The sequence below is a fragment of the Fusarium mangiferae genome (assembly GCF_900044065.1).
Source record: "Fusarium mangiferae strain MRC7560 genome assembly, contig: FMAN_scaffold011, whole genome shotgun sequence".
In the NCBI taxonomy this organism is placed as follows: domain Eukaryota; kingdom Fungi; phylum Ascomycota; class Sordariomycetes; order Hypocreales; family Nectriaceae; genus Fusarium; species Fusarium mangiferae.
The window spans coordinates 240,099-254,076 of NW_024573931.1; the positions used below are offsets into that span (position 1 = coordinate 240,099).

Genomic DNA, 13,978 nt, shown 5'->3' on the forward strand with positions numbered 1-13,978 from the left:
CGGCCGCTAAAGTTTCAATGCCTGTCGCAAGAGAACCTGGCCAATCAGAGGGCCCCCGGAAGCTGAAATCATCCGATTTTTGAAACGGGAGAATTGATTGCCGTCGGAAACTCGAAGTACCGGCGACCAGCCTCGAATTGTTCTAGCTCACACGTCATCCTTGAATAATCGGGATTGTTTCTAGAATCAGCAGCAATGGAAGCCAATCATAGGGATCTCTTTCTACTAATTTGAACATGTGACCTTGCGTACGCTATGCAGCTGGATTATAACTGACCTTCGCTGATGATTGCAGTGGTTTACTGATGTCGCCGATAACGCAACGATAGAATCAAACCGATTTCTCAAATCCAGGCAAGCGAATGCCGGTTCACCACAGAATATCGGTTGCTAATGACCTTGATCAAGTCCTCGAGGCTCGAATCATATCTCAGCGCCGCCACGGTTGAATATCGGAATGGGTACGGGCCGGTGAAGCTCTGAGATCTCTGAACTGCAACAGATCCAGAAAGGGAAAATATCTCATGGTCAATATTCCATAATTATAGGTTCTCATATTTCAAAATGAGGTCTGCCTCCAATCTTCTGCCAAATTCTGCTGTTTGTGCCCGTAAATCTGTGCTTTAAGGACCGGCAAATTAGAAATGTGCTTTTGTTACTTGTGTTATCAGTGACGGTTTGTCGATTTGTCTGGAAGTAAAACCTTTAATAGGCGGAGTAATTCTGTGCAACGTACGAGGCTACGAGCGCAGCGAGGAAGAGCCCTCCGCTAGGAGCCCCCGGAGGGACATAACTGACAAGAACAGGCAAAACGGTTTGCTAAAGCCCTCGAAGTTGCACTAATTTTCTAGAATGCAAATCACAGCATCAACATGCAAAGGGCAGTGGCCGTTGATGATGTCCCTAGGTTAGCGCAGGAGTCAACAATATCTCCATTCGCACGATAATATCAGCATTCGAACCTTGTCGGAATTTAGGAATTTGTTCAGAAATCAGCAAAGAATCCTGTTGTCGATATTACCCTAATCCTAGCGATCCTTTCTGTACTTCGGTGCGCAGTCATCAGTCTCAACTTCTAGTTTGTGTTGATTAACCTAGGGGTTTATAGATAAGCTTCAGCCACAAAACTCAGCCCTTCACGTTGACATCATTCAACGTCTCAACAGTTTTGAAGCCGTTCGTCATCATCAGTACTGATCTACCGGACTTGAAAATGTCCGCAATCTAGTTTTCCGTCGGTGCTAAATCTAGGGTTTTCGCGACTTTTCAAAGCAGAAACAGATTGCAGATCATCCCCATTGCGACAGTCGCGTGAGTGGCAGGTATACGGGCTCTATGGGTCCAATCTTACTGTTTCGATTCACGCGTCTCTGCTAATTGTGTGTAGATCACTGGAGTCTTTGCTAACGTCATTATCGTCGTCGGAGCGGGATGGAACGGCAGTTTCTGAACAGACTTCCGGATAGTGATGCCTCCGAAGTCCCAACGGCAGGCCAAACTCAATTCTCAAGTCACGCTTCCGGCAATGGCGCTCGGACCGTCGTTATCGATGTCACTGCCGATTGAGTGCCGTCAAAGGCGTAAGACCATAGTCAATGTACCCTATCGAGATATCTTGTAGTGACCAATTGGCACCCAATCGTATTTCCGAGCTCTTATCCGACTCTCGGACAGTAATCCGATCAATCAGTCTTGCCAACCACTCAACAATGTCTCTTAGTAAAGGTCTTGTGTCAATATTCCTTGGCTCAATCTTTCTGAATCTCACAAATGACTTCCCCAACCTTGTTGGCAGATCACTGGGGTATTCCAGTTCTATCCCCACAGCCAAGCCACGCTGGCCCCTCAAATTGCTTCATCTATCGAACAGTGAAGATCATGGTTCAGTTGAGTACCCGCGGGTACGTTCTTGGCAGGTGTTCCTTCCTCGATGTTTCCCTGATTTAAGCTTAGAACAAGGTTGGCCAATGGTGAATTGGTTACATCCAGATCTGGACATGATTCCCAATTCAGTAATCCCTGCGGACCGCGGTGACGCTGGCTCACGCATTGTATCACGACGAGATGCTGCTTATCGTTACAGATACGCGACTTTACAGCTGCGCCGAGTTTGTGCGATCATACGGCATCACTGCGGCTTGGAACCCTCCGTAGATTAGGCTGTAGCCTCCACGAAAATTAGCCTCTACGCAAATCGTGCTAACCTCCACAGTGTAGATCTGTAACCACCGCGGATCGGAACTTTTGATACAATGACGTGCGTCGATACCAGATAAGCTTAATCATTGTCTTTATCAATGTCTCATACGCGTCAATGAGTCAAGCAGTTCCCCTACTCAGCCACGGGTCACTAAAAAGGATCGACATTGCTGACTCGTCACAGCGACGACGATCCTGATAAGCTAGCCAAGCCCAAAATTCACATACCGTATCACCAATCGTTAGTTACACAATTGATAAAGTTGGTTTTACGCTTATTATCCACGAGGACATGAAACTGCAGGAAGCCTCATGTTTCCATTTCGGACTCCGATTACGCGGCACGTTGTACATGTAGGCAGCCTGGATATCCGTTGAACGCTTGGCGATAACTGATCGCAAGATGCGGTGACTGACGAGGAGATAAATGAGGTGCCAAGATATGGAGAGAATGGGTGCCAAGTTGTGAGCCGAGTGAGGAGGCTCAAGAGAAGTGAAGAGTGTAGATCAAAGTGTCGATCATCCAGCTAACCACTCACGGAATGTCGTTCTAAGGCTAGATCTAGATAGCTGAAAGGTAGATTCCCCTGTGGCGGTCAAGTGCCGTGATCCACACTTGCGGGCGGGAAAGGCTTACTTGGCCAGATGGGCAAATCAAGGAAATGCAAGGAAATGTTGTGACACAAAACATGACAAAGATTGCACAATGTTTCACAGACAATTCCTCCTTTACATGTGAAAATTTGCAAAAAAGCAATATACGCAAGGGTGATGAATAGTTTAATTACTAGGCTCAACCGAACGGTTGGGTTGTTATCAGGCTGTTATATGGCAGGGATCTAAAACCCCAGACTAGGACACAGACAGCTTCCGAAGGCCTCCCCTCAAGATTACGGCTCCGGAGTCATGACGGGGGACAAGCCCCGGCTTGGCACGGGACGAGGGATCCACTCAATAAGCGTACTCACAGCCTCAATGACCCGCAGTAATATCGCCTGGAGCTTGGCAACAAGCCAGTGCCATATCACAAACAAGCAAAAAAGATGTCGCAAGCTAAGCTCAGCAGGGAGTACCTTGTAGATAGGTGCCCGATCTCGACTGCAAACAAACCAAGATGCAAACAGGCCAATCAGAGACACCGTCTCACCTCGTGTCTAAGCCCGAATGTTTCCCAACTTCCCCTATTCAGGCCAAGACGGGATCTCACTGACAGAGGCTCAACAAGGGATCGCCGTTCTTGGGATAGCTTGGCAAGGAACACCAAGAAGGGAATTGCGCGTCACATTTGAATAGATTCAGAGATAGCGGGTCTGTACTCCATATCACAGAGGCATGGCTTGGAGTGATTCAGGGCTGTGCACAAGTATAAGGATGTCTCCCTCCTCCGGTTTCATAAGACTTTATCATTTCATCTCTACAGACAAAATGGCTTCATTATTTCGACGACAGGACCCGGACCCCGAGCTGTGTGTGAAGTATGCTCACTTTGCTTCTCATATGGTGCGATGGCAGTTCAAGATTATCTACTGGACCATGTTTGTGTCCAACTTATTGGTCTTGTTTGTTGCTTCGTGGACATATATCCGGTGAGTTTAATGACGCCGGGATGAGCCGGATGATTTGAATGATTTGATCTAACAAGAACAGTGGCCAAGCAGCTATGGAGAAGCTTGCTCATAATCCCAAAGCACGAACGAAACGAATACGGCAGTCGGTCGCCATGTGTCTTGGATGTGTTTCTGTCTCAACAGTCATCGTCGTCATGGAAGCGTACTCCATTCTAGCGCTTCAGTTTTGTGACGGTGAAGACCTCATCTCACTTTATTGGTCCACGTGGACCATGATTCAAGTTGGTTCATTGATTGCCATGATTGGTATCATTCTTGCATTGGCACATACCCTTCGTGGAAGACAGCATCCGTAAGTCTCATCTATCATTCACTCGTCTCATGTTACACTCGCTGACGGTTCAGACCATGGGCACTTGCATTAGGTACACCCGTCCTTGTGATTGCCGGATTTCTCCATCTATTCCACGACTGCACGAAGAAGCGAATTCGAAGTCGTCGTCAGAAGAAGGACTTTGAATTTGGGCCTCCGATGAGTCAAGCGTAAGTGCCATCATTGCAGATGTTTCAACTTTCAGCTGACACAAACAGTAACACAATTTCGGTCAACCCCGATGAGGAAGAGGACATTGAATACAAAGCACAAGTAATCGGGCTTACATTCGATGGTGGTCCCATCATTCGATACACAGATGCTGTGCCCGAAACCTTACCTGAGCACGCTGAACTCTTGGGATACTGTGCACAGAAGAAGCCTATCGTCATGTGCAAACGCGAGAGTGTTCAATTTCTGATGGACTCTCCCGCACAGTTACCGCCATCAGCATCACCGGCTTTCCGCAAGGGTAACTGAGACATTCTGTTTCGCACCTTGCTAGCTGATGAGGCATCCAACGGGCGACAGGGGACGAGATAAGAATTTGAGCGTCAAAGCACGCCAAGACAAGGGAGATGCGCTTTGACTTTATGCGTTGTTGTCGCCTGAACTAGCAGGCATTATACTTGGGATTATGTGTTTGGGTTGCTTGGGAGTTTTGCTATAGATAATGGCGGTGGACAACAACGGAAAAGGAGGAATGGGATGGACATGGTTTGGTGCGATGGTCGGAAAAGTGGCTTCATGATACTGGAGATAAGATACCCTAGCGATAAGATAATAAACGGTTTGTGCTTTCATAACTTGTTGCATAAGATGTGCATATGTGCATAGACTGTGTCATCGAGATCTGTGATGTCAGCGATGATCTTTGATGATTTTGATCTAGAATTTGAGTTTGACCGATGACGGAGCTCTCTTATCGATAGCGGGGTGAATGCCCCTCATCGCCGGTTCGGCCAATGTTTTGGTCGGCTTAGTAAATAGCTTTCAAATCAGAGCGATCACCGTAAAGATTTACAATAAACGCTTTATTTCGTGACCACGCGCAACATTCATTTACCAGCGATCCCTTCTCTTCGATACCATTCGACACATCCAACCCATCCGACACATTCCTTCGCATCATTCACATCTTCGCGATGGGCCTCACAAAGGTCAAACACATCATCCTGGTATGTTACCCTACGCCGCTCGCTTCAAGCGTTACTCACGAAACAGGTCCTCTCAGGCAAAGGAGGAGTAGGCAAATCATCAGTCACAACACAATTAACATTGTCGCTCGCTTCAGCCGGTCACTCAGTCGGCATTCTCGACGTCGATTTAACCGGCCCTTCCATCCCCCGCATGCTCTCAATCGAAGAGTCAAAAGTCACACAAGTACCAGGAGGATGGGCGCCCGTGTTAGTACATGAAGGAGACTCATCCAAAGGCCTCGGGTCTCTACACGCGATGAGTCTAGGCTTTCTCCTCCCGAGGCGAGGCGACGCAGTTGTTTGGAGAGGACCAAAGAAAACAGCAATGATCCGACAATTCCTCAAAGACGTGCTCTGGGACGAGACCGACTTTCTACTCATCGACACACCACCCGGAACAAGCGACGAACACATATCCCTCGCCGAAACGCTCCAAAAAGACGCACTGCCGGGCCAAGTCGCGGGCGCAGTGGTGGTCACAACACCCCAAGCCGTAGCGACAGCAGACGTACGAAAAGAGCTCAACTTCTGCACCAAGACCAACATCCGGGTATTGGGAGTCGTGGAAAACATGAGCGGCTACGTGTGTCCGCACTGCTCCGAGTGCACCGACATATTCGGGTCTGGGGGAGGGAAGAGCATGGCGGAGGAGTTTAGCGTTCCGTTCCTGGGGAGTGTTCCTATGGATGCGCAGTTCATTTCTCTGGTTGAGGAAGGTAGACGACCGACATACCCGTCTGGTACGACGGTGAACGGGAAGGATATTTCGGGGAGGGACGGTGAGGAGGGGGAGGGGGGGAGCTTGGTTGATAAGTACCGGGATTGTTCACTGTTTCATGTATTTGGAGATATTACAGAAAAGGTCCTGACAAACGTGGCTAATTGATCCACTCGCATCAGGCAGTTAGCATTCAACATGGCCGTTTCACGCGAGCGCAGCGAGGAAGAGCCCTCCGCTAGGAGCCCCCGGTGGGGAACACCAAAGTACAAGAGCAGAAATGTCTGTGTCTCTCTGTATGTCTTGTGCGTGTGTCTCATCGGCATTGACTCACTCAGGCACATGCATTTACGAACCCAACCATAATTGGCTCACTGCAGAGCGAGGTGACTACATCCTCACAGCCTCTCTTCCAAGAAAGTTACAATGACGAAACTCGTGTGGCCATTACAAGGATCTCCCAAGCCCTGCCCCACCAAACCCAAGCCGCCAACCCAGTAAAAGGCACCCTCCTCGCCTCCCAAAAAAGCTCAGCGCTGGTGGAATTTTTTATTTTTCTCGTAAAAAAACCTGCAGTTCTCGGCCCAGAAGCCGGGGACACGCTCTGCTTCCCCGTGGTCGCAGGCTTGTACAAGGACCTGGCATTGGGCAGCATTTGACGAGTCGCGCTACGTAGCTCCCACTAAACTGTACCTTACAGCTCTGTTTGGGTTGGTTCGGGCTGGCCTGGGGGAGAGAGAGAGAGAGAGAAATAGCACCGCCTTATTGAGACCTTGGCACATTGGATCGGGATGCGAAGAGAGAAATTTGTTGTCTGCTTGTAAAAAAAAATAAACCCCAACCCCTCCCACTTCTGTCAAGAGACCCAAAATTCTCTCACCGACAGAGGAGCATAAACAAACAATCAGTCACTTGGTCTCTGAATTTCCATCTGTTTTATTTTGCTGTCCTGTATTCACCTCGTCTGCTTTATCCCTCTGCCTCACATCCTCTGCTCACGCGACCGCAAACTTGGCTGCAAGTTCAATGTCGAATAAACGTGTCTAATCTCTCAAACAATCGACGGTTCTCTCGATACCGTCACTGACCTTTCTCGGTTCCTTTACTGGGCTTCTATGCGGCCGACGGATCTTCTGCGCTTCCTCTTCTCTCGACCTTCCAAGTATGTTCAGCCAGCATCAGAGACTATACTGTCACAGCATCAGACCAAGACTGACCATTTCCAGGCCCCGATAGCACCCCTTCAACGAACATCCACCGATTCACATCTCCCAAGTAACCCTCACTGCCACAATTCCGTCAAAAGAGCTCTACCACTTCATCCGCTCGCGACCCCCCTAACGTCCCCGAGGCGTTACCCCCCGATCGATCGATTGCTGCTGGCTCCGCCAGCATCTGAACAAGTCCCCGTACCTGTGGGCCTACTCTCTCAAACAGACGCCGCATAGTCTGTTTGAGCGGCAGCTAGTGCTCCGCGGACTCTGCCACCGGGCAAAGAACACTGACCAACCGCCGCCATCATGACCTCCGTCCCGTACAACTGCACCTTTTCGCCCGCCTCGGCTACTCCTCATCTCACCATCAACCATGATGTAGCCGCCGACCTCGACTCGACCAACGCTTTTGAAGGTCCCGAGAAGCTTCTCGAGGTTTGGTTCGCTCCCAGCCCGACGACTCTGCCTCCCACTGCTCCTGTCAATGGTCTCAAGGCTGTTCCGGCTGATACCTGGGTTCCCATGCTTGATATGGTCAATTGCAAGGTCCTGTCTGTTCTTGAGAGTGAAATGATGGACGCCTATCTTCTCTCCGAGTCGAGCATGTTTGTCTTTCCTCACAAGATCATTCTCAAGACCTGCGGAACCACTACCCTTCTTCTCGGTCTTCAGCGAATGCTTCACATTGCCGCCAAGCATGGATTCCCATTCCACAATGCCAACTCGGCCGACGACATCCAAGCAGCCGCAACTCCATACCGAGTATTCTACAGTCGCAAAAACTTTCTCTTCCCCGAGAAGCAGCAAGGCCCCCACCGCAGCTGGAAGCAAGAGGTCAAGTATCTTGACGACATGTTCGACGGAGGTAGTGCCTATATGGTAGGCAAGATGAACGGCGATCATTGGTATCTGTACCTCACCTCACCCAACCAGCAAGCCCTCACGCCCCCTCGCACCCCCGGTGAGGTCGAAGGCACCAAGATCCCCGTCGGGACGTCCTTCAACGGCCTCCCGAGCAGTTACCACGACGAGACGCTCGAAATCCTCATGACGGATCTGGATCCCGAAAACGCCAAGCAGTTCTATCTGTCGCACGCGAGTGCGGTCGCCAGCGACAAGATGGCTGCAGAGGCCAAGGATGCACGCAAGGAAGCCATCAACAGCCTTGGAGGGCTTGCCGAGACTGTTGACGAGGTTGATGTTTTCGCAAATGAAGACGACACCATGCTCGACTCGATCGAGGCCCTGACCACTGAGGGCCACGCATTGGGAACTGTCGTCTCGGAGAGTTGCGGCCTCTCCAGCGTCTACCCAACCAGCAAGTATCCCGATGCGCGAGTCGACGCATACCTGTTCAGTCCCTGCGGCTTCTCGGCCAACGGCGTCGTCCCTCCCGAGGCTGGCAAGGGTGAGCATTACTTTACGGTTCACGTCACCCCGGAGCCTCAGTGCTCGTTTGCTTCATTCGAGACCAACGTGCCTGGTGGTCAGAGCGGACGCACCACAACTGAGATCATTGAACATGTTGTCGACATCTTCAAGCCCGGTCGTTTCAGCGTCACTCTTTTTGAAGCAAAGGGTGCAGCCCAGAACCCATACTGCATGGGTGATGATGACTCCAACAATTGGGCTGCCAAGCGTCTTGTTGATCCTGTCCGAGGATACAGACGCATTGATCGTATTGTTCATGATTTTGAGGATTACGATCTTGTCTTTCGTTTCTATGAACGTGAAGGATGGGCTGGAACCAAGAATGCTCGTGTTGGAGAGCCTGTCAGTCCTACCAAGTGATTTCGACATTGGACTCGTTTGGATTCATTTGGACTCGTTTGGATTCATTTGGACTCGTTTGGTGTCATTGATGCGATGGATGATACAGTCATTTCCGAGTGTCTAGCATGATGTATTTGTCATTTCTTGAGATAGCTTCGCTCTTTGATAGCTTTGAGATCGCTTTTGAACATTATTTTGAATTGATCATTTTGCGACAACTTTTGCGACAGCCACTGAAGAATGCCCTGAATGGTGCCCTGTAATGATAATCAGAACCTAAAATTAGTGCATGCACGCTAAACAACCTTGTACCGGGTGTCCAAGATTGACAAAACTCTGTGTGCGGAGTAAAGTCTGTTGGCAGTGCACACTTGTGTCACAATTTTATCCCCATTCACATTTTATCCCAAAGCTCACATTTGTCTCAAACTCAGACCCCCAGTTACCGATAACGATAAGCCTTGCACGTGATCCCAGCACCGTCAAAAAATTCTTTGCTCAATCTTTGTAGTGCAAAGCTCAGCATCACTAAAACCTCACAATCAATCACATCAACCCGCCGCAATGCATCTCATGTACACCCTCGACGCCCAAGGCAATCGCCTGTACACCCTCAAGAAGGTCGCCCAAGGACAAGTCACCAAGTCTGCCCACCCCGCGCGCTTCTCCCCCGATGACAAGTGGTCGCGCCAGCGCGTTACTCTCAAGCGACGATTTGAGCTTCTCTTGACTCAGCAGAGTGCGTCTCCCTCCCTCGCTCACTGACTCTGGACAATTACTGACTGATGTGTCTTAGAGGACGAATAAATCACACATGACGGGCGTTACGGTTCAGTTTGGGCGTTAGACTAAAAGTCTCAATACAACTACTAGTGCTTCTTCTTCGAGTTTACATTTCTTCCCGCTCCAACGCGAATCTTTTGACCGCCTCCTGCACGATGCCCCGTTAATAAATCGGGCAGATAATCCTGATCCATGATATCCTTCTTCCTCTGACGTCTCTGCTCCTCTCCCGCGCGCGTAAACTCCTTCTGATCCTCCGCGAGGATCAGATTATTTCCCCAGCCATTCTTTCCACCCGCATTCTTCGGAAGACGACCATTCGCAGAGCCGTGAAAAGGTTTGGGAACACTGTAGACATTTCCACGATTGTTCCACTGAAAGTTCTTCTTGAGATGGATCTTGAAGTTGCCGTGCTCATCGGTCGAGCAGCTCACTCTGTTGAGGGTAGGTTGGCCGCACGAAGGGCAGAATTGCTTGCTCATTTCTTTGGTGATCTTGAAGCAGCCGTGGCAGCGTAGAACCCAGTTCTTGAGATGTGTGATTCGTGCGAGGGATGGTGCGACGAGGTTGAGGTTCATTCGGAGAGCGACGTTTTGCATGGCGTAATCGGATGTGAGGACTGCGGCTTGGAGGGTCTTTTGGACGGGCGCTGAGGGTGTCGCTCCGGTGTCTGCTGCTTGGTGCTTCTTGAGGTTTGAGGGTGTGATCCAGCCGCCTTCATCGTCGGAGGCGTCGCCGTCGGATGCCTCTTCAACGGCTTCGATTGTTTCGTCGGCTTTTTCGCCAGGCTGCGCAGTCTCTGCGGTGGCGGTCTCTTCAATCGTGTTTGTTGTAGTCTCTGTGACCTCTGTGACTGAATCATCCTTGGACTCTGGCTCAGGGACAGTCTCTGCGACAGTGTCTTTTGCCTCTGACTGACTGGATTCTCCGACCGTAGCCTGCTCAACAGGGTTCTCAATGGTCAGATTGTCAACAGCCTTCTCTAGAGTCTCCTCGACCTTCTCAGATTCAGTCTCAGTCTTCTCACACTCAGCAGGCTTGTTTGGCTTTCCATTCAAACCCTTCTGACCAGGCGTCTTTCTCAATCTCCAATCTCCTCCATTTCGCTCACACTCCAACTCATACCCCAGCGCCAAGACATCAATATCAGGCTTGCTCAGAACCGCCAAATCTCCTGTTCTTCTCGCAAAGTCTCGAATGACTTTTACGCTCTCGGGGTTGGGCGATCGCAGGGTGATGAAGGGTAGAAGCGTCGTCTCTACTCGTGCTCGTGTGGCGGCATCTCGAATTTCGGATATAATGCAGGGGAGGGTGTAGAGTTGCTCAGCTTTCGCGCGGAGGGTATTTGCGGGGGGGTCGTTCTTGATTAGAGGGCCTGTATCAAGTACAAGGCTGTGAATGGGCTTGTGAGGCGCTGCGTCTGAAGACATGACGATGGTTACCCAGTGTTTGGGGATTTGGATTGGCGATAATTTCTGTGGTGTTCATCGCGGGGCAAACTGGAATTTTTGGAAAGATAAGAGATAAGATAAGATAAACATTTTGTCATTGCACGTGAAGACGTGCATAAATTCATCAGCCAAGGCTAAGTTCATCGGGTAGCGTTCAAGTTCATCGAGGCTTGTGCACAACGTGCATTATTAATTGTTGCTATCGAACTGATGTCGCCATTTACATGTTGCTCTTGAATTGATACCGCCATTTAATTGTTGCTTTCAAACTAAGACTCTCATATTGCGCCATACCTTTTCTCATACATTGACACGAAGGGCGTTACACCTTGTCTCGCCAGTGACTCTTCACAGGGCGCGGTCGACATGACAAGGTGGTTGATTAATAATGGAGAATGCCGTCAAAACTTACCGTGATGGTCTCGGAGGGTCACCCGAGGAAAATAGTCTGATCTCGCGTAAATCGGTGGCTTTTTTTGCTGGCTGTGACTCGAATTGTCAAGACGTGCTATTTCTGCCGACGTCGGATTCAGCCGTAAGACGGGGGATAGATGATGAATCTGACAAATGTAAGATGAAAAACAAGTGCAAAGTTAACGAGAGACAGACAGCTAGACAGAACAGCCAGAGTTTGACGGTCGCAGAGCGGGCAGAGTAGAACAGAGACTGAGAAATGTCATAGAAAACTTCTCATCACTCGATTTTTACGTACAAGACCCGCCGTAAATCCCCAGTGGACATCTACAAAACATCTCCAGTGGGTCCATCTCCAAATCTCCAAATCCAAAGCCCAAGATCAATATGTCTACAAACTTATCAATCGGATAAACGGGTGTAAGCACGTCCTCAAATGACGAAAAATAAGCTTAGCTCTACACGGCTTAAATTTCCGCTTGAAAATGACTACGCCATGATCTATTTCCAGGCCGGGGTCGGATCGGATGGCACCTTTTTTTTTACATGCGCCCTACAACATGTCAACAAGCTAGGGATGGTATGGATGGATGGATCAATCAATGGGTCAATCACAACAGGGCGCAGAGGAGCAGAGACAGAGATATAAATCCTGGGGGGGTCAGCTGAGTTGGATTTTGGTCAAATAATCTTCATCACTGAGCTTCACTTGACTTTGCTTGAACTCTGAACTCCATCAGCTACAATGGCAGCCAAGGTTCCGTCGTTTGTTGACGTTCAGGTCACAAAACTGCCTACCTCTCCCCCAGAGTATGAACATCTCGGCATCCATCGAAACGGAAGCATTCATCCTTGGGGCTCAGCACATGCACTGGCATCGACTCTGAAAGGAAAAATGACAAAGAAGCCAGAAGTACAGATCCTCATCAATGGCCACTTCAACTCAAAGGTGTACACCACCAACTCTGAAGTCTCTGGTGTCGTCAACATCACGCCTGCTAGAAACACTCGCTACGATCGAGTTGACATTTCTCTCGATGGACTTAGCGAGACGCGGAGGGATGGTCCTGACATGACACACATGACATCCCATCGATTCCTTCGCCTCGAGATGCCAATCGACGAGTATCCTAACGATGTCCTTGAAGCTGGCGTCACTTATACATTCCCCTTCATCTTCAATATCCCAGCTCATCTCTCCTCCAAAGCATGCACTCACAAGACTACCTCGGAAGATGTCTGGGAACGACACATGGCGCTGCCTCCAACGCTCGGCGGTTGGGAAAAAGACGACATGGCACCTGATATGGCGCGAGTGACATATAGCATCAAAGCCTATGTCCTCACACGAGCTAAGCAGGGTTTCAACATTACTCTCGGCAACTCCCATACCATCAACGTGATGCCGACATCCTTCGAAGAGCCTCCTCTGAACATCACCGAACGAGACGATTTATACAAGCTTGAGAGGTCCAAGAAGGTCAAGAAGAACATCTTTTCTGCTTCACAGGGCAGAATCTCTGCAGTGGCGGCTCAACCAGCTGCTATCCATCTCACCAAAGAGGGCTACGAAGCTAGCGGCTCTTCAATTCCCATCAGCTTTACTTTCGAACCCTCTGCCGCTGATGTGATTCCTCCGCAATTCACATCTGCTTCTCTCAAGATTCAGTCTCATACTTGGTTCCGCGATCAACCGATGATGAACCTACCAACACAGGGATCTTCGATTGCAAACTTTGGATATCCATTCTCAGTATCCCTCCCAAAGGCCTCCCCCAAGGTCCAATGGACTCAGAATGTCGACATGGCAAGCACCAAGGATTCGCCCGTCTTTCACACAGCTACAGTCGAAATTCCGTTCAAGCTGCCTACAGCCGATAAGATGTTTGTCCCAACATTTCACTCCTGCATTATTTCACGAGCATACACGGTCAAGGTCGTTTTGGAGGGCGATGTCAAGATGGACTTGACAGTTCCAGTGCAAGTGGTTATGGGAACACCCGATGTCTAGGAAACTTTCGTTAGTGTTGCTTTGGGCTAGTTTGGCGTTTTCGGGATGCTCCAGTTTGAGGAGAGATGAAAAGATATCCAGGCGAGCATTATCCGATAGAGTTATATTTATTAATAGTAATTGTTTGTCATGATCATTGCCCCAGGTTCCCCAGATCCACTGCGTAGCTGAAAGCTTGGAATGTGCCGTGTCCACAGTCTACATGTCGCCAAGATTAGATGCCGGCCGTGGAGATGGTCTAGGGTCAGACTTCGTGTGCGGATGAGTGAGCTTAT

At 49.5% G+C, this 13,978-nt stretch overlaps 6 protein-coding genes across 6 annotated transcripts; 5 read left to right on the forward strand and 1 right to left on the reverse strand.

The window, feature by feature from the left end:
* Positions 1-3,624: 3,624 nt before the first annotated feature.
* On the forward strand, positions 3,625-4,620 carry FMAN_09861 (uncharacterized protein; the record flags this gene model as incomplete). Its single annotated transcript, XM_041820471.1, has 4 exons — positions 3,625-3,785; positions 3,847-4,119; positions 4,173-4,310; positions 4,359-4,620. The coding sequence occupies 4 exons, from the start codon at positions 3,625-3,627 to the stop codon at positions 4,618-4,620; spliced, it is 834 nt and encodes a 277-aa protein (XP_041686348.1).
* Positions 4,621-5,285: 665 nt separating this feature from the next.
* Positions 5,286-6,225, forward strand: FMAN_09862 (uncharacterized protein; the record flags this gene model as incomplete). The annotated part of the gene is made up of 2 exons (XM_041820472.1): positions 5,286-5,318; positions 5,365-6,225. 2 exons carry the CDS (start codon positions 5,286-5,288, stop codon positions 6,223-6,225), a joined length of 894 nt encoding a protein of 297 aa, XP_041686349.1.
* Positions 6,226-7,577: 1,352 nt separating this feature from the next.
* On the forward strand, positions 7,578-9,062 carry FMAN_09864 (putative S-adenosylmethionine decarboxylase (spe-2); the record flags this gene model as incomplete). Its single annotated transcript, XM_041820473.1, has 1 exon — positions 7,578-9,062. One exon carries the CDS (start codon positions 7,578-7,580, stop codon positions 9,060-9,062), a length of 1,485 nt encoding a protein of 494 aa, XP_041686350.1.
* A 546-nt stretch (positions 9,063-9,608) lies between these two features.
* On the forward strand, positions 9,609-9,851 carry FMAN_09865 (putative NOP10-nucleolar rRNA processing protein; the record flags this gene model as incomplete). Its single annotated transcript, XM_041820474.1, has 2 exons — positions 9,609-9,783; positions 9,841-9,851. 2 exons carry the CDS (start codon positions 9,609-9,611, stop codon positions 9,849-9,851), a joined length of 186 nt encoding a protein of 61 aa, XP_041686351.1.
* Positions 9,852-9,913: 62 nt separating this feature from the next.
* FMAN_09866 (uncharacterized protein) lies at positions 9,914-11,257 on the reverse strand (the record flags this gene model as incomplete). The annotated part of the gene is made up of 1 exon (XM_041820475.1): positions 9,914-11,257. The coding sequence occupies one exon, from the start codon at positions 11,255-11,257 to the stop codon at positions 9,914-9,916; it is 1,344 nt and encodes a 447-aa protein (XP_041686352.1).
* Positions 11,258-12,437: 1,180 nt separating this feature from the next.
* On the forward strand, positions 12,438-13,703 carry FMAN_09867 (uncharacterized protein; the record flags this gene model as incomplete). Its single annotated transcript, XM_041820476.1, has 1 exon — positions 12,438-13,703. One exon carries the CDS (start codon positions 12,438-12,440, stop codon positions 13,701-13,703), a length of 1,266 nt encoding a protein of 421 aa, XP_041686353.1.
* Positions 13,704-13,978: the final 275 nt, after the last annotated feature.